The sequence below is a fragment of the Aulonocara sp. 'chitande type north' Nkhata Bay genome, linkage group LG17 (assembly GCF_057382095.1).
Source record: "Aulonocara sp. 'chitande type north' Nkhata Bay isolate Kocher_YH1m ecotype deep benthic linkage group LG17, A_spYH_male_GT1.1, whole genome shotgun sequence".
Lineage (NCBI taxonomy): Eukaryota > Metazoa > Chordata > Actinopteri > Cichliformes > Cichlidae > Aulonocara > Aulonocara sp. 'chitande type north' Nkhata Bay.
Genome location: NC_141360.1, coordinates 32,442,489 through 32,465,682, shown reverse-complemented (window position 1 = coordinate 32,465,682; position 23,194 = coordinate 32,442,489). Strand labels below are relative to the sequence as shown.

Sequence of the window (23,194 nt, the reverse complement as noted above, 5' to 3'; positions counted from 1 at the left end):
TAGATCATTTTGCAACACTTTGCAATGCTCTGCAACACGACATGGCATTGAACACACCACAACCCAAGGCTAGTTAAAGTAGAACTGTTACATTTTTCATCTCCTTCTCTTTGAGAACAAACAGTCCTTTATGCAAATGCAGGGAATTTATTTCAAACACATACACACACTTTATCTGCCGCATTCATAAATACAGATTTATGAAAGTGTACCTACCCATAGGCTAATGATATCAACAATTTATCAGGCATTTTATTACACTGAGGAACTGGTTGAGCTATCTTTTTCAAAACACAAATATTTTGCTAAAGATGATAAAAATCAAACCTCAAAGGGTTGTCTTTGTGAACACATAATTTGCATAAAGCTGAAGTGGGTTCTCAAATCATGCATCAGTTAGTAGGTACGTAAGCCTTAATGCATGTGAAGATGATTTAGTGCTCTCTCTCTTTCTAAAGAAATGACATGCTAGGATAATTCTCCTGTCACAGTGTCCTTGATTGAAGCGCACTGGCTTACAGCTGGAATTAATCCCTGGGCACCACACAGTGGCTACCCATGTCTCCTTAGAATGGGTAGGGTTGGAGAGAAGGAATTTCCCTTCTCCAGTAATCAGTAGGGATATGTTAAAGTCCCCCAGCATAAATGAACTGGTCTCCATCTGTGTTACCATGTCATTAAATAGGCGTATTCAAGCCTGATGCATAGTGGAGATATCATCAAAGTGAATCTTGATGATGTTTATGGACATCTGCTCTCTCACTGATAGTGACATAATTTCCCAAGTTAAGTTTTCTTTAGGGGTGATGGAGCAGAACTATGACTGTAAGTAAACATTAAAGCAGATCTACTACAGGATGATTTTAGATAAAGAAAATATGCCATTTGAAGGGCACAGAACAAGCCCAAAGAAGAGCTGCTATGCCTGCAGAGTATCCTCTAGACAGCCTAACAAAATACCTGAGCTAAAGCACATGAAAAAGGATCCACCAAAGCCCCTCTAGACATTATGCAGATTGAGCTGCACCTCGAGGAAAGTACTCATTTGGGGTTATTACATTTTTTTAAGAGCCAATGTATCCTTTTTACTGCACTAAATTTCTCATTTTCTTTAATTCGTCTCCTGCACAAGGCAGTTTTATGAGAGAGCAGACATTTTTAGCTCATTCTAATCTTAGTGTGTACCTACAAGTTATCTGTTTACTGGACGGTTTCTTTCCTGTTCTTAGTAAAACATACAAATGGGAACTTGCAGAAGCTGCCAAAGTAGAAACACTTCCTTGAAGCAGGACACCCTGTGAGGAGTGTATGCTGTCTCCCTCTCTTTTTCTTATCAGTATGTTCCTTTCTTTCTCTGCATCATCCCTGTGTTTATAAAGAAATGATGTCAAGGCCTAGTTTAAGCCTGAGAGTGTTCTATTGATGGCGAGAGCTATTTTTACAGACATAAACCACACTCTGCCGGCCACACTCCCAGTGGGTCCTGCAGTGGTGTAAATGTGTAGAAGAATCTTTGGTTGTGAGAGAGGGAGAGAGAGAAGGGTGGAGGGGAGATGCTGCAGGAACTCGAGGGAGTCATGGCTTTTACTCATGCTCTGCCATTAGGGATGGGTTTAAAACCTCAATACTTCTGGGCTTCTGGCTAAAATGTGTCAGTAGCATCTTGGTGATGTAACCTATGACGTAACAAAACTGACATCTGTGTTTTTGAGGTAGTAAAATGTGAGCAATAGTATGATACTCAAGTGTTAAACATTATATCATACACATTTTTAGTTGTCCCAGTGGAACAAAAGATGGGTGATGCTGTATAGTGACTCCTCTAATTGCTTTTAATTTTACAAAGCATCCTCTACCTTCTATTTTCTGCTGAGGAAGGTGAGGCAGGCACAGAGCTCTGGCTGTGACCACCAAAGCCGCAACCACCTGCTGCTCCAAACTTGTTTTTGCGTGTCTGTGGATTGATTTATGAGTGAAAATGAAGGATTTTAAGGTTTACAGGAGAAATGTATGCATTAGCGAATAATCTTGTGTGTGCACCTATGAGCCACGATCAGTGTTGGGGAGTAACGGAATACATGTACCGCAGATGTTCTAAAGAATGCTCTAAAGAATGTAGCATCATAGGCAGTGTAGTCCGTGCTGCAGGGAGAATGGACTGTCATACCCGTTATGTGTCTGTGAGCGAGGGAGGGAGAAAAAGGAAAAGTACGAGTTGTCATCGAGCAAAAACAGGAGCTGGAAGCATGTAAATATAATAATAACCACTGCAGCCAAGAAGAGTGCCTGACGAGCCCAGGTGTAAGTAAGCTATTAAGACTGTACGCTGTGTTTGTGTTTTCCTCCGGAACAATAAGTTCCGTTGGAGCAGCCTTTCAACGCCTCTCTCTGTCTCTTGCAAGAAAAGTTGACCCAGACAACAAAGTAAAGCTTTTTTTCGGCTACGAGCCCGACACGAACCCCACGTATTAGCCAGAGGTCCCTTTACTATGGTTCGGTAACGGTAATAAATCACAGCAATAGTACATTCACGTAGTTGTAAACAGCATGATAATATATTAAGTAATCCAAAGTATTCAGAATACGTTACTCTCATCGAGTAAGAAGCTGCCAAAGTAGAAACGGAATACGTTACAGAATACATTTTGGGGCATGTAATCTGTAATGGAATACATTTTAAAAGTAACCTTCCCAACACTGGCCACGATAATCACTATTAACCAACAAGTGAAGAGTTCTTGAAGTTGATGTGCTGAACTTGGAAACTAAAGTGAGTGACTTTGTCAAGGTAGTGACAAGACAACTAGATTAGAGCATCTCCAACACATTATGTCATGTGTTCCCAGTAAGCAATGATTAGTACTTACCAAAACAGGAGAACTGAGCATGACTCAATGATGCCACAAGACCTGAAGGGAGTCTAAACCAAAGTTCTGAAAACTCTACTGCTGGTTGCTAAAACACATCAGACTTCCGCTTTTACCTTGTCTCTGTGGCTAGGTGCATGTTGGGGGAAAGATGGCAAAAGATAATAGAAAGAACACAAGCCAGTGGAAGCAGCTGTGGCACTGATGTGACTGTTACACCTACCTAAACTTGCAAACATGCTACATACAATCCTTAGTCTTCAGCAGGAATGTTTGAGATCCATGACAAAGAGTTCAGGGTGTTGAAATGGCCTTCAAATTCCCCAGATCTCATTCTGATCAAGCATCCCTGGGATGTGCTGGAAAAACAAGTCTGATCCATTGACCCTCCCACTTTACACCCTGCACGACTGGATCTGCTGCTCATGTGTCGGTGCCAGTCACTATAGGACATCTTTAAAGGACACAATGGGGAAGCGGTTGTTTAGCAGGCGAAAAGGGAGCTACCTACTAGAGGTGGGAATCACCATACATCCCACGATACGATATTATCACAATACTTAACGCACGATACGATATTATTGCAATTTTTTTTAAATATTTTGCGATCTTCAGATTCTGTCCATAAAGGTAAACTTTATCAATATTCATTTTATCTAATATCAAAGTCTCACACTCAGTCTCTCATTTCAGTCAGTTTTATTGTTGACAAACTGAACGGTTTGTATTACAGTCTAGTCCAACTTAACTGAATACAACCATCTGGTACAATTATAGCTATTCTGAACTTTGAAATTTATGAAAACTATGCAGCCCCTTCAGCAACTGAAGAATTTGAAAGTAAATTAAAACAAATATAATTTTACATTAAATAAAAAAGTTTTAAACTTAATTAAAATAAAACATGTCTTAAATTAAAATAAGTAAACTGTCATGTTTATTGCTGCCAAAAAAAAAAGTTAAACACATTTGGACAGTGAAGGAATGTCAGGATTCTTGCTCAGAAAAAGGATCAAAATGCTCTGAAGTCAGAGCATGTTCCATTCCACAAACTTTTTTTTGTAACAAAATATCGATTTCTGCTGTCCCTGTATCGATACATTATTAGCAAACAAAATATCACGATACTACACAGTATCGATTTTCCCCCTCACCCCTACTACCTACACAATATGAAGAACACTGTGGGCAGATCCTGGTATAGTCACAATGAACTCTTCTGGATTGTGTCACCAGTGTCCTAACATGATAGGACTGATTTTTGACATTGTGCTGGTTGACAACATGACACTAATACATTTTTTGTATACTGACATTGTTGCAGGATAGTTTTAGCAGTTTTTAGCAAAAGTTAGAGTGAGCTGAATTGAAGTGTTGTTGCTTCTGTTGAACAAAACGAGAGAAATCTTGGATCTTTTTCATCTTTTATCATTAAACAGAATAATTTGGGCTTTTTTATTTAATCATTAGATCCCTCAGGAAAGCAGCAGTACTAGTACTTTCTGCATTTGATTTAAACTCTTATATTTTTGTAATACATGTTTACATTTCGTCACACATGCTGCAGTTGTCACTGAGTTGCCTGCAGCTTCATTTTTTCTTTATTCTCCTCTCTTTACGCCTTGTTTGTTTTTCAGTGACTTATTAGTGTTTGCTCCTGTAACAGCTCAACCTCCCCTTAGGAATCATTAAAATTTCATCTCATCTTATAGGGCCCAAAAAAAAAATCTTTGTGGCATCCGAATGTCTATAATCCCCCGTGGAAATAACCGGATCCAGTTGGGAATCTGTGTTGTTAAATATCTCATGCTTGCTCAGGCAACAAAGATGACATAGAAGAAGAAATTCTCATGGGTAATTAAAGTTTTCATTAAAGAAAACAAAGAGATAGTGGTGTCTAGTTTAAGTTATGTTGAGCCTGAAAGCTAAATATGCTGTTGTTCTGGAACAGCCCACCCTTCCAAGAATTGGAGGAAAAGTTATGCACACGAGTTCTAGTTTTACAATACAATCAACTTAGTTTGGCTTTATTCAGTGGCCTATATTATTAGCTGATATTAGCCCGTCATATTGGGATACTGGAGGTTTGTATGTCCATAGCCTTCTTGTTAGGAAATGTCAAGTAGTCATATTTTTGTGGATGTGGTCATTTTGACACGAGCCCAAGTTTCTAACTAGTTTGTGAAATACACAATTTAGCCAAAAAGGCTACTTAATTTAAGGAAGCAAATGCAAACAGTCTTCCAATGGATAATTGCTTAAAACATGTCAGAAGACATGTCCCGGGATCGTGGAAAAGATGTTTCAGAAAGGTTACATTATTTTGCATCAAGCAAAAGAAGCAGAAACTACTGATGCTACGTTATGAAGTGTTCAATTAAAGTGTCAGGTGTGGTCAGGAATAAATCTATAAGGAAAGTGGTTTGAGATTACTGTGTTTAGTATTACTATGTTTATTAGTGAAAATAAGATCATTTCTAAATGCAAAATATGAAGAGAACCCAAGAGATTGGGACTAAACAGCTGTGTAGCTGTCAGTTTGCTTGGCAATGTAAAGCATGGATTCTAGACGCACATCACGGGCGTGCCTAGTGCCTACTGAGGTTGTGAGGTCAGTTTTATGATTCTTGGGTTGCTTCTATTGGTCAGCTGATTATTTGAATACACTGCTTACATTTTGCATCAGTGTTTTTTTTTTTTTTGTTTGTTTGTTTTCTTGTCTTGTTTTGGTAGTACGGGCATAGGCCAAGATGACAATGCCAGGATTCATTGGGTTCACATGGGAGCATGAGACATAATTTTTGCACATGAATCGATCATCAGAGTTCAGAACTGAACCCGTCTGAGAATCCTTTGCGATGTGCTGCAAAAGACTTTACACAGTGGTCCAAATCCTCTAACACTCCCTAAGTTTGTTGAAACAGTGCCACATCACAGCTAAAGGCAGTCCACTGAAATACTAGTGTGTGAGACTCTTTGGGTTGGGAAGTGTACATTTCTGGAGAACATCAAAACTGCACCGGCCTTAAGAATCCATTATCAGCTGGGCTCTTTAATCTAGTGTGCATCCTAGCCTGTTGTTATTAAAAAATGTGAACAAATGTTTGTCTGGAAGAGCAAGTAAACAAGAATACACACGGCAGATCTAAGCCTCTGTGAAAGAAGAACGTCTTCTGTGCTGCAATTCTGAGGCTTAATGAGGAAGGCTTTTATGGTTTGACTGCAACTCCAAAGTTGCTCAATGAAAGGAAATCCCCCGAGCTTCTAGCTTGCGACTTCAGTGTCTGACTTTGTGTCTGCCTGCCTCTGATCCACACACAGCATCATGTGCTGTCAGCCTGTATGCTGGCTCTTGTCTTGGTCATGTGCTCCTAAATTGGTACACCACCACTTCCTTTGACTGCTTTTCTGTATCTATATTTTTGCATGCGTACAGCATATAAATGTATTGAACAATATTTGCTTGTGTCACTTTCCATCTCTCTGTGGCTAGCTTTGTCATAACCACTGTATCCTGTATGCAACTCACACACCTACACTGCGAGCTTTACAGAACTATTTATTAGTAGGCTACATTACTAAAATACTGTACATGTGGTAAAGTTATGTGGGCCGGTGAAGTAATCATTCACAACTTATCTTGAATAGCCATAGATGCTGTCATGTTACTGACACTTGTCTTTTTCTGCTTCTGTGCTCTGAGGAAGCTGCACGGAAGAGAATAAAATACTTTCGATACTTTAAGAAGAAAGCTGTCTTAGACTGTTGGTTACAGCACCATTTATATTTTGAGAAATGAAACTCTTTAGCACTGATCCGTTTTCACTTTGTCACATTGGCAGGTTATGTCACTGTTAAAGCCACATAATATGGGTGAGAGCAGAAGTCTTAAAATATCACATAAGAAATGGAATTTGTCTCTACAGGGCTAAAAGTATAGACTTTTTTTTCAAATTCTGCCATCTAGTGGTGAACAAAACATAGCACAGACCTACTTTTAGTTTTATACGTACATGAGATTAAAAGTTAATTTCGTCATATAAGCCTTGTAATTCGCCCTTCTTAGGATATCAGAATTTCTGGGCGTTTCCTGATCAGCAGGATGAATTTCTTGCCATTGCATCATTTTGATTTTCTTACCCGCAGCACAAAACTTTAACTTTTTATCCAGGCTAGAAAATTTTGGCCTCTGTAGGAATGTCTCATTAAAGATCATCAAAAGCCTGTCACTCTCACTGTCAACTGTAATATTTATTCAGTAACAAACTCTTGTGGGCTTTTCTTTTTTTCCTCTCCCTCTCTTTCTCTCGGTCTAGTACGCAGGTAGAAGGCGACGTAAAGGAAGAGATCCTCCAACCCCCAGAGGCTCACCCCGTACCACCCATTCTGACCCCATCTCCTCCGTCAGCCTTCCCGACTGTCACGAACGTGCGACAGGACAATGACCGCTACCATCCCAAACCCGTCATCCATGTCCTCGCTACTGCGCAGCACAACGTGACAGAGGTGAGCTGGACATAAACTAAAAATTGGCAACTTATAGGATACTATTGTGTATAGAACTACATGGTATGTATCTAAAGGGTTTTTATTGTACATGGGAAGTTGCACGGATATAAGAATAGTAATTGGTCTGGTAAAACCTGTTATATATTAAGTCAGCTAATGGTTATGGAATTTCCTAGACTGAATGATGGGGAAGCTGTGATTTAGCAACGATAGTGCGTGGGCAGTCTGTTGGCAGCTATAGATGTCCATATACTTGCAGGGACGGCTGATAGAGGGGCAGTGTTAAAAATATGTGGTACATCCTGTCTGTGGGCTACTCGAGCTTTTTCTGTCGTTGATCCATCGCTTTTGTTTGCTTTGGGGTTTTTTGTGTGTGTGTGTTGTGCCACTCGTTCATGCTCACGGGGCATCAGTTACATAGTTGTGAAGATATCACAGATGGGGCAGGACGCAGCCAGTACGTAGACCATAAAGTAGGAGTTAGCCCTCTGACATGGGTACTCCCTGTTATTACAGTGGTCCTGGTTTAGGAGCACGTAATTACACATTTAAGTGGAAAATTAAGTTCATTACCAAGTTGAGTTGTTTAAGTTGTTTTTGTTCCAATGAAAAGTTCCCATCATGTAGGTATAGGTGTAACTTTACAGGAAGTATCAAAATGAGATGCTGTAAAAAGGAAATCTTTATCTTTTAGCAGTGGAAAAAGTTGCATTTTTGTCTTTTGACATTATTTATGTTCTAAACAAACCGTAACATCACTAAAGAACTGCAGCTGATTCCATGATCTATGTGTCTGTTATGATGATTTCTTTTGTTTTTGTGCAAGTAAAATGTAGTAAATTATTATTTCAGAAGAATTAAGTTTCAGTCTAGAAGGGAAAACAACCGGCTCACAGTCTATAATAACAGCAGAAGTATGAAAATGCATGAATATAAATAAGGTTGTTTTGTTCTCCTACAGCTCATGTTTGTTTTTTGTGTGTGGGGCCTGCTTAATCAGCTTTTTCTGAACTCTAACTTAAACATCAAAGATTTCTGGTGGCGTGTGAATGTTTTGCTTTTTGTGAAGGGGGGGAGATTACATGTCTCATTTGTTCTACTTTACGTTTATTTCAGGATAAGAACACAGACCAGCAGCAGAATCAGCTAGAGCCCAGTCCAAACAAACAGACCAGTCCCTCAGAGCAGAAAGATCAAGAGCAACTAAGCCGAAAACAGCAGAGTCAGGTCTCAAGTCTGGATCTCAATGACAACTACAACAACAAAATGTCTTCAAAGTCAGAATCAGGCCAAAGCCAGACTCAGACCCCATCCTCGCCCCTCTCCCCAGCTGTTGATTGTTCTGGTGCTCCTCGAATCGAGAGGAAGCTCAGCATTGAGATTAAAAAGGTGCCACTGCAAGAAGGACCTCGCAGCTTTGACACCTCCTCGTCGATGGGAGTAGCCGGTGGACAAGGCTCCAGTTCTAGTAACAACAGCTGCGCACTGCAAAGAAGTCACGCATTTAAAGCTCGCACTGGTCAGTCCCTTCTGACATCCAGCTCCTCTCTGTCAGAGGACTCTGGCACAGAGGGAGGAGCTTGTGGATGTGGAGAGAGTCAAGCAGATGGAGGCAGCCTCGCCAGGCCGAACCACCTTCCTGTGAAGAGTGGAGAGAAGGTGGAGAAGCAGGGAGGGGATTTGAAAGCCGGCCATGCAGCGTGGACTCAACACAGCAACAGCCCGGACAAACAGTACCCCAAGACCACCTCCTCTTCTTCCTCCTCAGACCGTGTGGCTCCATCCTCATCCTCCTCCTCCCACCTCTCCTCTTCCTCCTCCTCCTCCTCCTCCACACCTGTTAGGACTGCCCTGAGTTTCACCAACCCCCTGCACTCTGACAACTCGGACGAGGAGGGGAAGGTGTCCGAGGAGATGTCCGGAGGAGGAAAGGAAGCTTTTCGTACAAGCGTATCCACAGCGACTGCCACCGTAACGGCATCCTCTCAACATGGAGACCAGCAGCCGGTCAGAAAGGTGTCGCCGATGTCAATTGCAGGGCAGATCACACCAACGGTCTCTCCATCCTTAGCAAGTAGGTCGATCAGTTGCTTGAACTGCTTTCCTTCTCAATTCTTTAAAATATGTGAAATTAATTAAGAAATTATGAAAACTAAACACTAAACAATGAGGTTTAGCAGGCAAATAGTCAAGAACAATCTCCCTGAAATGCACATGAAGGCACCAAGTAAGCTTGCACTCAACTACTGTACACTCAGGAAATAAAAAAAATCACACTGTAGAGTAATTTTCTGGGTCGGTAAGGAGCCAGAGGTCTCAAACAACAATCTAATGACAAGCTATATCTGTCAACACACACACTGTGTTCTCACTGCTGAGGAGTTAGAGGCCAGGAGAGGGCAAAACAGGAGGAATGGAAGAAAGGAATAAGAGGAAATGACAAGAAAATCGGAGAGAGATAGTTTCCAGTGAGTCTCACACAAAGCATGACTGTTTGACTAATTGGTTGGTTTGGGAGGAATGCTGCAAATATGGACATGTGTGGAAACAACTCTTCCTCCTTCAGCTTGTTTATGTGTGTTTGTCTAAGTGAGGGAATTTGTGAATGGGAGAAAGGATGAATGAAATTGTTTTGTGTGTTTGCGAGCAGAAAACTGTGTGCATGTTGGATGGGGAAAGATCAACACTGCATGATACTGATGAATGCACTTACGCCACTTTGGTGCACGTTGGGTCAAACAGACAGTGTCACGCTGTTTGGGATTGATGTGATTGTGACAAGGAGAAGTGGGTTTTAATCTCCTGGTGGGGTGTGAGGACTGAGACTTCTGCTGCTCTTCTTTCTTTGATCTGAGCTCACGTGAAATTGAGTGGACTGGGCTTAAATCGTCTGTGCAGTTTAAATTGAAAATATACTGACATGCCATTGAATCTCTGGCATTATACCTGATGTCACGCTCTCCTCGAGTATTTCCAATATTTAAAATCGGATGTGAAAATGTGTCTGTTTTGACGTCGACTGTTTCAGTCTGCTTGGCTTTCTCTCACACTCTGTCTGGGCTGCAGCAGTGCTTCAGTTATGAAAAGCTAACAGCTGCTGTTTGATTGGTTGCAAGCATCTAATGGCTGCTTTGTTGAGGAGTTGCACTGAGCAAATTGCTGCTTTGTGGTTGGTCAATAGAAAGCTGGTGGCTGCCTGTTTTGCTGACTGCATTGCCAATGAATCACTCACACCTTTTGTAATTGCCCATTTTAGAGAGATTAGTGCAGCTCACAGTGCTTTACAAGCCTGTAACAAACAAAGAAGAATTAAGCAAAATGAGCAGGAAATTATGGAGGGATCAAATATATACAGCTAATGTTTTAGTTTATAATTATAAAAATAATCAAAACAGTGTTTTTAATTCTGAAATATAATTATCATGTTATTCATGAGTTTTTATATGTACAGTTTACAGAAAAAATCAGTTTTTGATCCATTTCTAATACAAAATGTTTTTCTTGTTTTTAACACAGGTGGTCTAATACATTTCTTAAGCTTTTGCGTTTTTGATTGTGATTGGACTGTCTGCAAACAAGATGACATTTACCAGAGCATACAGTTTATGCTGAGGTGGTGTTGTGTCCCATCTACACCTAAAAACTTTCAGACAACATTTGGGATTTTTTAAAAATTTAGACAGGTCACCTGCAGGAATGCAGGGTTAACACAGAGAGACAAACCATTTGCACTCACATTCACACCTATAGGTAGGGCTGTGCGATATGACCAAAATCTCATATCCCGATATAATACATCTATCATCTGATAACATATAAATCACAAAATTGTAACATTTTATGTAAATTCTGTGAATCTCAGGCAGCTCGACTTGCGTGAAGTGTTTACAGCTGCGCATCGTGTACCTGGAGTCGAGTATTTTAACCGATGCATGAAACGATACATTTTTAGACATAAGTTGTAACGGCCGCCGTTTTCTTTGTGAGTATTTATTACACGGCGTGCTGCGGGGAAAAGCCTGCTCTAACGTTTGAGTCTAAGGTTTATTTTTTAGCACCTGGCGGCTCTTTTTTACTTCTCATCCGTAAATAATCTGCTCTTTCACGTGATTCAGTTTATTTTGAAAAGTCTCAACAGGATCTTGAGCTTTATTGTGAAAGGTTTGTGTGGAAAATAAACAAGCGGACACGCGATGGTTTTACCGTTGTTGTTGTTGCTAACGACAACGCATAAAAACAGGCGCTTGTCCGTCAGTAGTGTGGTTATATTAAATATAAGAGAAGGAGAGAACTTTAAGAAATGAATATAGCCACTACAGTGACCATCAAAATGATGAAAAAATATTGCTGTAAACGGTTTATTTTACGACACCACGAAACAAACGATAGCGTAAAATGAAACGATAGACGTTTTTATATCGTCATCCGATATATATCGTTATATCGAACAGCCCTACCTATAGGCAATTTAGAATCACCAGTTAACCTAATCACACTAATTGCATGTCTTTGGACTCTGGGAGGAAGCTCGAGCATCCGGAGTATCCACAGAAAGGCAGTGGGCCTTGGCCAGATGGTGGAATATTAGATGAAGGGGACATCACCTAATATTTAACTTAAGATTTTGACTTTGACTCTTTTTGCCAACCAAGAAAGTCAGCTGATTTCTTTTTTAACTTTCTTGGTTGGCATATGAGAAGGGTTTAATTTATAATTCATAGCAAGGATAACTGCTGGCTTTGTGTAAAGCAGAAGTATCTTAACCAGCCAAACTTTAAAGTGTCATATTTTCCCCTTCATATGTCACACTAACTTAACTATAACCGGGTAACGATGATGCTGAATTTTGAAGAAGAGATTTTTAAGAAACTGTAGCTATGACTTAAGTGTGGCGGTTCCACAAACTGAAAACATCGCTAAAAATAACAGATTGGCCATTGTGGATATTGTTTTTATTTTCATTTATTCATTGTTTCTTGCCAGACAGAGAAATTAACAGATTATTAACGGTTTTAAAATCTTTAAGCACAAATGTAACTTTGCTGAACAAAAACTGGATCCCAGATCTTTTAAGGACAAAATGAGCAGATCACTAAGCGACACTACTAAGGGTCAATGTCATCTTATCTGCCAGTAGTCCAGTGGCAGCCAGCATGGCAAACATGAGACTATACGGACATTTCTCTGATCCCTAAAATGAAGTAATGATAACACGATATACACCAAATAGAACCAGTGAATATCTGTATAAAAAAGTAACAATATGCAGACAAATTATATAACATTTAACATTCTTGCCTTTTTGTCTCCATATGACTGCCGATCTTTTTGCCCTTCTTCTCGGCCAGTAGTTAACCTTGCTTCTCATTTGACCTCTGACCTTTTTAACCCAGACTGCTGGGACAGCGACGACTCCCCTCCCCCTCTCCCCGAGCGAACCCCTGAGTCCTTCATACTGGCCACAGGTGCGTTTGCATTGGTCAAGTTCCACAGGTGTGTACCCAGTGGTGTGGATTGACTGGGCGGCCACGTTATTGTGTTGTCCTTCTTTTAACAAAAGGGGGGGAGGGAAAGAGGCAGTTGGATCAAAGATTCATGTGCTGCTGTGTGGTTTAGCCATATTTTCGCGAACTTGGTAGTGAGAGTAAAGCCAGGCAGCAGTGGTTGTTTGATGCAGTCGGCAGCCTCTGATGTGAGCTGAAACAGGAGGAAACTGGTTTTCTGTGTTCTGCTTCTCTTGCCTAGTACAGCGTATGAACAGGTAGGGGCCTCAGTCTCTGTCATCCTCACTTCAAACAACCAGATGGACTCGCATATTGCAGGTAGGAGGCCTCTCGTTCACAGGATTGACTCGCCATTAGCGCGACCATCCTGCTGCCTTCTGCTGTTCTTCTTCTTTTTTTCCTTCCTCCCTGCACAGCTCCTCTGATAGTGGAAGAAAACAGTATTAAAAATATTCCGCCACGAGGGAGCACATGAGATGAAAAGGAGGTGTTTGTGTTAAGAATTAAACCACTGCTGAGAGGTACTTTGGCAGTTTTGAAACACTAGAGGTCAGCATTGCTTATTTCAGCCATGCAGAGATGGAGACGGTCATAGTTACAGCTTTGGGAAGCGAGTTACAAATAGAAACATGGATACAAGAGGGCAGAAAGATGAGGTTAATTTAAAGAAAGCAGTTTAAGAGGCTGTCCGCTGTGTGCGCCCGGATCATTATGGTTCAATTAATTATTTCAAATGTTTTACATAAATGCAGGCACAACTTGGGAGCACCTTTTTGAGGATTGACTGTGATTTTTAAGCGTGTCTGAATGTGGGAATGTGTGTGCATTTGTGCTGTATTGTGTGTCTTTTGATCATTTGTCCTCAAACGCCCATCCTGTGTTAAATTCACCGATTGTCTTCCTCTCCGCCAGACCCTTTGGAAGCGAAAACATCAGCTTCAGCCGAGTGGAGTTCACATAAAGGTGCGAACGCACAAATCATTAGTCCACTAATTCTCTTCATCTCTCACCTCTGTTTGAACTCTCCGTCCCTGCCTCTCTGCATGTTCCCCGATATTTTTTTTTTTTTTGTGCTCACAGTAGTTGGCCAGCAGAGCGGAGCAGGAAAGGGACCTTTGGTGATTTACAAATTAGCCTGCCGATGATAACACTGACAGCGTTGGTCAGAAAAACCGCTGCGAGGATGAGAGAGTAACAGAGATACAGGAGGAGGGGGAAAAGGGAGTGAAAAAGATAAAACATGTCTAGAGAGAGCTGCAATTATAATGAGTGCATATGCTTATCTGTGCTATGAGGATTGTGTGATGATGGTTAATGCCAATTTATTGCTTCAGTAGTTTTACTGTGGCTATGACAGCTTATTTGACTTTAATTCAGTGGGGATATTTTTTTTTACCTTTTTATGAGTATAACTCACTAGGAGCATTTCTTAAGTATAAAAAGGCTGCTTTGCAAGCCGGGCTTTTAGCATCAAACTTTCATGGGAGAGAAATGTTTGAATTTTTGCACAGTAACACTACCTAGTGAACCAGATGTTGTCTCATGGGACGTGTTGATACATAAACATTTAAAGCCCTCGTCAAAAAACCCCAAAAAACACACATTTTGTGTGTTCGTCTTTGTCTTAAATCTATTTCTCTCTACAACATTTTAACCTGGTAGGCTGTTTTTTGCACCTGTGGTATTTGGTGTGTTTAAATTATTCTCTGGTTCGGTCCCTCCCCCTCTTGGTGTGCAGGTGTGAACGCAGTATTCAGACTCGGGTGCATACCAAAGCAACCCCACCGAGACCCTGAGGTGGTCTCAGAACGCCAGAGCACTTTGTTTGTGGTGTGAACGCGATCCGAGCAAACTGCATCTACGTGTATGCTGCAGGTTTGAGCTAAGTCCTTCATGTGGTCAGGTGTGCTTTGCATTCTGGGATACAGCTGGGTACCACAGATGTGCAAAGTGCACAAACGGTTATAATGGGCTAGCAGCTAGCTGTAACAATAATGTAGATTCTCCACTAGACCAGAACACAACATCTTCTTACTGCATTTACTTTTGTTGGTCATGATTGTTTACCAGATACAAATAACCTCTCTTGTAGTGTTTGTTAAATTTTCTGTATTCTCAAGCCGGTGGTCTCAGAACATACAATACAAGTGTTTGGATGCTGGGTTAATGTGTTCATGAGAGGCATCCACAATCAGTGATCTTTGCACAGCAGGTGGCTGCACTCATTCAGGAATGGAGAGCAGCTCCTCAACAGCAAATCAAAATACTTGTGTGGTCCGTGAGCAGACAAGTGACTGCTTGAATCACGTCCAGAGGCCATATCTCCCAAAAAAAATAATTTTTTTTAAAACTAAAATCTATTTAAAACACAAAACTTGAGTTTCTTTATTTTGACTAGTATACTTTTGACTTGAGCAATAAATGCTGTAAGCTATCATATATCTACTTGTTACATACGCTTTCTACAGCTGTTGGTAGTTTTTAATGATTACACTATTTTAACATTTAAGGTTTCACTGTAATTCATTTTGTTTTCAGTTATTTTAAGAGTCTTGTATGTTTATCCTGTACTGTCTTGTTAAGCATGTTTTCTGTCTTCTTGACTTCATGTTTTTTTTTTTATATTTTCTCACATGATCCTATATCACTCTAACGAACTCATTTTAAAATCTGCTTTATAATGTAATTGACTTGAATTATGAGTAGCATATACACCACTGTTATTTCAAGAATACTTCCACCCCATTAATCTATCTTTCTTGTTGCATTTGATTATGTGTAGATGCGTCTGACTGTGTGACGACCTCTCCAGCCGACCTTCCATCTGCTGACACCACAACAAGCAACAACAGCAAGCCAGAGCTGGGTGGGTAAGTCTACTGTCTCATTTGTTGTAGACGGCTTTTATTTTGTAATTGTGATTGGATACTGTTGTTGTTCAAGTCTCTACTAGTTGAGCCTTTGAAGGAACATCAATGGTGAATCTGTGCAGGAAATATTGCTGACAAACACGGTTTCTATTAAGGTCATCATTTTTTGATTTGTGCCACTGATTTTGCTGATCAGAAAGCTCGCTTTGGCCTACATGTGCAGAAAACGTTTGATGGTTCTTGAGAACAGGCAGGTTTTCCCTCTGGTGTTGAGGTAAAACAAACTGAGCTAAGACATTTTCTCCTTCCAGGGTTCGGTAACCGCTGCATTCAGCCCAAAGGTCCTCGACGACCCCCCCTGGAGTGGACATGATGGAACAGTCCAGCTGCCCGTCCACCACCACTGTCCTCCCTTGTCAGGAGATGGGGTCTACCAACCTCACCTGGCTGGTCCAAAAACCAAGATGATAGATGCTACGCATTTCATAGAAAAACCTTCTGAGTGACTGTCTGCCAGTACCCTCCTCTTCCTCCTCCTCAGTCCTCCCTGCAAAGTGCCACTGTGCCGAGCAGGGACAGTCAAGAGGCTAGAATGTTCTCCTCCTCAGCTTGCTGATGTTGGCAGGTTTGACTACTCTAGATGCTGACCTGGGATCAGTTATTTCCCTGTTTTAATAAAGGATAATTCCTGTGGGGGGGTTTTCTCACCTTTGTTTTTTTTTTTTGGGGGGGGGGTGACTGGAGAGAAGACTAAGAGCGGGCATGTTTTTCCTCCATGAGCTGTAGACACCTCACTTTTAAGGCTGTTACATGTCAAATATAAATAATAAGTGTTCAGGCTGAGCGCTTTGTTTAAAGCCAAATGAGAATTTTTTTTCCTCCTATATCAGGAATTACCTTAAATTAGAAAAACTACTGTGGGAGGCTGAACTCCCAGAAGTTGTCTGTTGCCTCCTACTGAACGAACAACAATCTTGAAAGCGAACTTCGATAATCTGTTACCCATTTCTGTTGGGTATGCACAGGTTGCCAGGGTGCTCTCTCTTTGTCTCTCTCTCCCTGTTTCAAAGTGCTGGTGCTACATTACAAAGGATCGTCACGGAAACGAAAGCGCTAGAGCTCACTGTTACCAGTTTCTCACTGCTGTTGTTAGCTCTGCTATTTTACACGTCCATGCTTCTCTGCCAGAGTGACAGGTTAACAAAGTTTGGCCATTGTGGTGTTCATTAAAGTGCAGCTGGTGATTTTATGGCAGCGGGCAGTAATAGTTGTGTCAATGTCTCAGTGGCAACTAACTGAGCTTTAAAAAAGAAATAAATAAAAAAAATGAGAACGAACTAGCAAAAACTGCAGTTTCTGTAGTGGCCACTTGAGGCTTCATAGAGTCCATAGTCCCATATTAAAATCTCTGAATTTCCAGCATTTTTTTGGGCTCTATAACTTATTTGCCTCTTTATATAAAGAATATGGTGGGTGGATTTTTACATTACTTATTCACATGGGTACTGGTGAGGCTTAAAGCTGGGGTGGGGGGGCGTTGTTTTGATTGACAGGTTTACCCAAACAGGAAGCATTTTTGCGATGCTGGTGATTTATGGGGCATTTTTGTATCTGACTTGTTGCACAGACATATCAAAGAAGTTTGTGCTTCAGTGTCAGTGAGTGAAATTCTAGCATTTTATTAATCTAATACTAAGCACTTGCGGATCATATGACCTGTCAAAAAAAAGAAAAAGAAAAGTTGAGGTTTTAAAAACGGAAATCAAAAACAGATGGTGGTTACATCTTCTATATACAGTCTATAGTCTGAAAGCAAAAACGGTAAGATTAAAGCCAATGAATTTGTGTAAAGTGTAGTATATATGTGTGAGCTCCAAGCAGCTGAACCAAAGAGTACAGTCCCACCTTAAATTAATGAATTGGAGAATTTTTTTTTCTAAGCTACCCACGTTTGAGATAAAATGACATTAAACACAGAAAAAGCCGAACTTGTTAGCTCTGTGACTCTGACTCTCACAACTGGGACCATGAGCCTGCCTTAGTCCACCTTTCAGAGAAGACAGCTGATGGCAGCCCTCCTTTATTTGCTCTTTTCTTCTTTCGGTGTTTCTGGCTCGTCTGCTCGGGACTCATATTTCTTCCGTTTATTTGCCGTTCTTCTGTCGGGTTTCTTTCCTTCTGCCAAACCTCAGCTGATCGACCATGAAAGTTTCTTTCCTTTCAGCTGCCAGTTTGCTCACGACAAACCCCGGTGTTTCGGAGTCTGAATGTTACACATCGCCTGAAACGCTTGAACCTTTGACTCGACAGATTGAAATTAAACCTCCAAGCCTTCTCTATAAGTCAGACTTGTTTGGTTTCTCATCTGACGGCGTGTTGTTCTTTACCTGCTTCTGAGACAATGATCCAATAGGACAACAGCAGCCAGGGACCCAGGACTACTACTGTTTACTCCTTTTTTTCTTTTTTTTTCTTCTTTTTTTTTTTCATTCTTTTTTTGTTCTCTTTCATTAGCTGCCATAACTATACAGTATATGCATTGTTTTATAAAGAGCTGTACAGGACAGTTTAGGTATAAAATACTTCAGATTTCCTTTTTTTCTATCTCCTAAATGTTCCTATTAACAGAAGATGTAAGAAAATCAGTGCATGATGATGAATCCTCCCTCTACACAATGTTTTTCTTTAAACTGTAAATTATTCTGCTACCCTCTTGTTTTTGCTTCTGGCAAATATTTCAGGGGTTTGGTTTTTGTTTTTTTTCTTTGTTTTTTTGGAATTATATGCTTAGATTAAAAACAAAGTTTTAATTGGTTGGCAGAGGAAAAGCAGAGGTTGCCAGCCCAGCCCTCTTTGAGATAACTACAACGGGCTCTGAACAAGATTGTAATAATAATATTAATGATGATAATATTGGTTGTTTGTTTTTGTAAATGGTATTTGAAAAGTTATTTTTGTATATGCAGTTGTTTGTTGTGACACAAGTCCACTGCCCCCCCCTCCCCACCCAAACATCAACGTTTCTCACTCACTCTCCTCTCCATCATTTCTTATTCTTTTTGAACTTTTTTTTTTTCTTTTTTTAAAAGGCGCAACTGAGATGAATGTCCTGTCCTCTACAAGGAGCATCTGTCGTTTCCTACTTACTTCCCATTTTGTTTTTGCTTCTTTAATCTTCGCCCACTCCTGCCCTCCTTTCTGCCTTTTCCCATTTTTTTTGAGAAAGGCTGTCATTTCCAACACATCTGTATGCCCACGCACAACAGAAGAAACTGTCTTTAACTTTATTGATTCTCTTATAATTCGTTATCCTCATTTTTCTGTTTACTTCCACTCCCCACACACACACACACACACACACACTCTCATGCACACGCCTCGATCTCAGTAAAGAGCCCACCTGTGCCTTTAAGAGAGAGCCCGCCTGCCCGCACTCACCCTTTCCCTCTGCCCTCCAATCATCATTAGCGGCATGACCATAAGCGATGTGATTCGCTGCTGCTTGCTCATCGCCTCCTGTGGGACTCTCATTCAGCCACGCCCCCTCAGCCCCATCCTGTCACACACACACGTTTGTATGTTGCAGAAATCAATCAGTAAAAATGACCTTAAGTAAAGATGTGCCTCTTTCGCCTTCATTCATGTAAATATTCCTGAATAATTGTGAGTTTGAATGTGTGCGTCTCAGCAGGAAGCATTATTTTATACTATAGACCAGTCAAATGGCTAATGCATCACTTTGACTTAGTCGCCTGCTGACTTGTAATCTGATGTTTTCAGATGTGACTGACTTCAAAATGAACTCGTGAACTTTCAGTCAGTGTGAGTTTTGTGTGTCTGTGTGTACGCTGTCACAGCAGGAAATGCTCACACACCTTGTGGAGCTGCCAAGACGACTGTATTCACTCAAGCACGCACACAGACTAATATGACAATTAATCACAGCAGGGGTCATAAACACACACTGGCTTTCTCAGAGACCTTGAGGGCTTTGCATTTGTATTCACTTTACACACAGAGAAGCACAGCAGGAGGGCACTCGTACTATAATTATTCGCTGGTGCTCACAGGTAGTCAATGCTCATTTCAAATTAATTATGCAATCATGGACAGTACAACTACCGTGGTTCAGGCACTGATGGGTTTTTAAAGTTATCCTGGGTTAGGGTTAAAAACACTTTACATTGATAGTCAAAGGAGCTTGCAAAGAAAAGCGTCTGGACTTCTTTAAGTTGCTTGAAGACGTTTCACCTCTCATCCGAGAAGCTTCTTCAGTTCTGAGTTCTTCAGTCCGGAAGAATGAGGATGTTTCCTGTATATTTTCATAGAATAGAAATGTAAATAAACAAGTAGCTTTCGGTTCCACCTTGACTTCCATTCACATATTTAAAAAGTTACTTTGAAAAGATTACACAGCACAGCATACAAGTACGTCCTTCACCCTTTTTAAATGTTTGTGGCTCACGTGCACGATATTTGTATACACAGCATAATAAAGTGCACATGCCTCTCACCCCCAGTGCTTATTTACTTTATGCACACTTTCTACTACCACCTGATTATCTGTGCAAAGTTTTCCTCTCGGCTGCACACTAACACAGTATGAATGCACCATGCACCCTTCTTTCTCTCTCTGTTTCTCTGAGTATTAATATTAAGCCAGGTTGCTGTCTTAACTGGGTCACCTCAGTTTTCCCAATGAGCAGTTTAACATGTTATGTAATGGCTTATAAATATAGCCAGTCAGTGTTGGATATGTGAGCAGCAGGCTGCACAGAAGAAACTGTGTCAGCTCTCTTTTAAAGCCTGTAATATTAAAATACAGATTTACTGTAGCTATATGAGTCACATAAAGTCGATGCTGGACTCAGCACATGCTTACACACATCTCTTCTGTCACTGCATGCACAGACATCAAATCTCTGCTCGTGACTTGCATCATGCAATAATCTTGTCACAATATTTATAACCAGCTGTAACTTTACAATTCCCCTCGTGCAGCTGCTAATCATGTTTGCTATTCATGGTTGATTGTCACACGCTGACAGGCCTTGTACTGAGAACTCTGCCAGTCTGATTGAAGAAAATGTTTTCATCTCAGTAAATCAAAATGTAAACAACGCCAGAGGATTCATGACACGGTCTAATGATGTGTTGTGCGAGGGAGAGTGATAAGCGCATTCAGTTGTAAAGATTAAAGAGGGCATATTTATCTCTTTAATGGGAGTCCACAAGTTCTGCCAGTCAGCTTATGGACATTCTTCCAAAATATAAGCACATAGACTACAGTGACGTCTGTGCAGGACCTTTTAAGATGTTGGATTAATGCAGTCTTTTTAATGACATGTCTGAAAACTTCAAAGTGATTTAATATCACTGAAAATTTAATTTTTACTTAGGGATGGCAAGTTTGTTTTTTTTTATTACTGATTCTTTTTGTTTTTGTTTTTCAGCAGAAACAAGGTCCACTGTTTAAAACACCCTCATACCTGAGGTTTAGCGGTAGTGTTCAAATGATCAGGTCAGCCACAGACATTAAGCATGCAAACATACGTCTTATTTGAACCTATTTGTAAGTTTTGCTTTGGGACTGTCCCCAAATATTATGCAAGAGAAAACTGTTGGATTTTATGGTTTTGGTCCATAATGCTGTAGGATCTCTACCTTTAAAAATATAACTTTGTTGCGATTTGGAGCAATGAAAGTTGGCATATGATTTAAATTTAATCTTAAAAATCTAAGGGCTGCATTTCAGTACTCAAAAAGTTGTTGAGCTTTAGAAATATTTGGCTCCTCATAGTTAAAATCTACACCTTTCCTTGTTTCATAAACACAAAATGCCATAGATCGTACGTAAAATACAACACATGCTGCTAAGGCACAGATACTTAAGCCCCGCCTCTATTTTTTCCCCTCGCTACCTGTCAGTCGAGCCTGAGTCCCGCCTCCTCGCTGCCTGGCTGTCAATTCAAGTTCGGCCCCGCCCCTTCATCGCCTGTCTGAACGTCGCGGAAAAAAAGCAGCATCGGCTGCCGTTGGGGGAAGAGAGTAAATAGAGAGAGAAGCCTCAAGATGGCTGACTCGCAGGGCAGTATTCACCTCTCTGGAGCTGCCTCTCTTGCTACTACTCCTACTGTAGCCTCCGTTCAAAGCGCGCTCGGCAAGCCGACCGAGGCGAAAGGAACCCTTGGTAACGACTCCCAGTCTTCCCGTGATTTCAACCAGCCGCCGCCGCCCAAGAAGGTCCGAGTCGAAGAGAGGAGCGTTAAACCCAAGAAACTCAACAGGGACGGAGGAGTGGGAGGCAACGGTAGCGGTAAAGAGAAACTCCAGCAGCACACGAAGCTGCAGAGTTATGGCAGCAGCTCGGGCTTGTGGAGCTGTAGTCCGGTTAAGACGGCCACCAGCAGCAACAACAACCGGTCTCCGGTGGGTGCTACTGGTGGGTCCCAGACACCGATAACCCATCACAAAGTCTTTAAACAGAGCGATTTCTTCCTCCATAAGGCACCTTCTTCCTCCAAATCCAAGAAACTAAGTAAGGATAAACAGCGAGAGAAAGAGAGGGGAAAAGGGAAAGGAGGCGGAGAGGAGAAAAAGAAACATAAACTGTTGTTGACCTCCGGATCTGGGACTACTGTTAATAACGACGTCGGTAAATTTAATAACATTTCTACGGCGAAGAAAGAAAATGGAGATGTCACGTTGCCACCAAAAGGTAAGCCATTATGTTTTCATCTATTTTGTGAGTTAGTTAGTGGTATTAATAAACTTTGTGTTTATTATAAGCAGGCTAGAGTTCTGCCCTTTTATAGTGACTTGGCTAGCCGCTCGGGATACGAACATGTGCCCCGGAGTGTACAGTTTCTCTGCTTTCTCATCTGCCTGTAAACGGTCCCGTTTTTCGGAATGGCTGCTGTTGAAAAGGGCGCCCCTTAACGTCGTGCAAGATGCCCGAAAAAAATCCTCGAGCGTTGCATTAATTGATATTTGGTCGCTCGGGAACGTGTTCGCGTCGAGTTTGGAGCGTGTGAAAGCGCAGCAGTTTTAATCGATGGAGTCTCTGCGGAGTATGGCTGCCAGCTTTCCGTCGCTTGTTCACCCGCTTGTGAACCCTCGAGCTCTACTGGAGCCTCGTTCCAGAGCAGTATAGTCGCGCGACCTGGCCGTTATCGCAACCAGCCGCGCTCGTCCTGCGGTAATTTTTTTTTTAAACATATTAACGTCGCATTGACTAAACATATCCACCCTTGTTTGTCTACGTTAACCACTGACCCAGTACAGTTAAAAGATAAACAAATTAATAAATAACGGCATCTTAAAAACGTTTATAAAAACGAGCTGTCATTTGTCACACCAGTGTTATAGTTGAGACTCGTTAATCAATGACATCCCTGCGCGTGCAAGTATTTATTTTCCTTGGGAACTGTGTATGTCCTGGCGT

At 41.1% G+C, this 23,194-nt stretch overlaps 2 protein-coding genes across 7 annotated transcripts in view; both read left to right on the top strand.

Annotated features, from left to right (window-relative positions):
- Window positions 1-19,557, top strand: part of LOC147310393 (tyrosine-protein phosphatase non-receptor type 12-like) — a 54,456-nt gene extending 34,899 nt beyond the window's left edge. For 2 of the 6 annotated variants that reach the window (XM_086268820.1, XM_086268819.1), the window contains 6 exons: window positions 7,184-7,373; window positions 8,493-9,450; window positions 12,770-12,841; window positions 13,793-13,843; window positions 15,663-15,746; window positions 16,062-19,557. In XM_086268820.1, coding sequence (XP_086124946.1) covers window positions 7,184-7,373; window positions 8,493-9,450; window positions 12,770-12,841; window positions 13,793-13,843; window positions 15,663-15,746; window positions 16,062-16,123 — 1,417 coding nt within the window. In that variant the 3' untranslated portion in view covers window positions 16,124-19,557. Of the gene's footprint in view, window positions 1-7,183; window positions 7,374-8,492; window positions 9,451-12,769; window positions 12,842-13,792; window positions 13,844-15,662; window positions 15,751-16,061 lie in introns of all 6 variants that reach the window. The other 4 variants (XM_086268821.1, XM_086268822.1, XM_086268824.1 and 1 more) reach the window with 4 other exon arrangements.
- A 2,176-nt stretch (window positions 19,558-21,733) lies between these two features.
- The window catches only part of LOC147310392 (uncharacterized), a 39,724-nt gene continuing 38,263 nt past the window's right edge, over window positions 21,734-23,194 (top strand). The window contains exon 1 of the mRNA XM_086268818.1: window positions 21,734-22,468. Coding sequence (XP_086124944.1) covers window positions 21,823-22,468 — 646 coding nt within the window. The 5' untranslated portion in view covers window positions 21,734-21,822. The remainder of the gene's footprint in view (window positions 22,469-23,194) is intronic.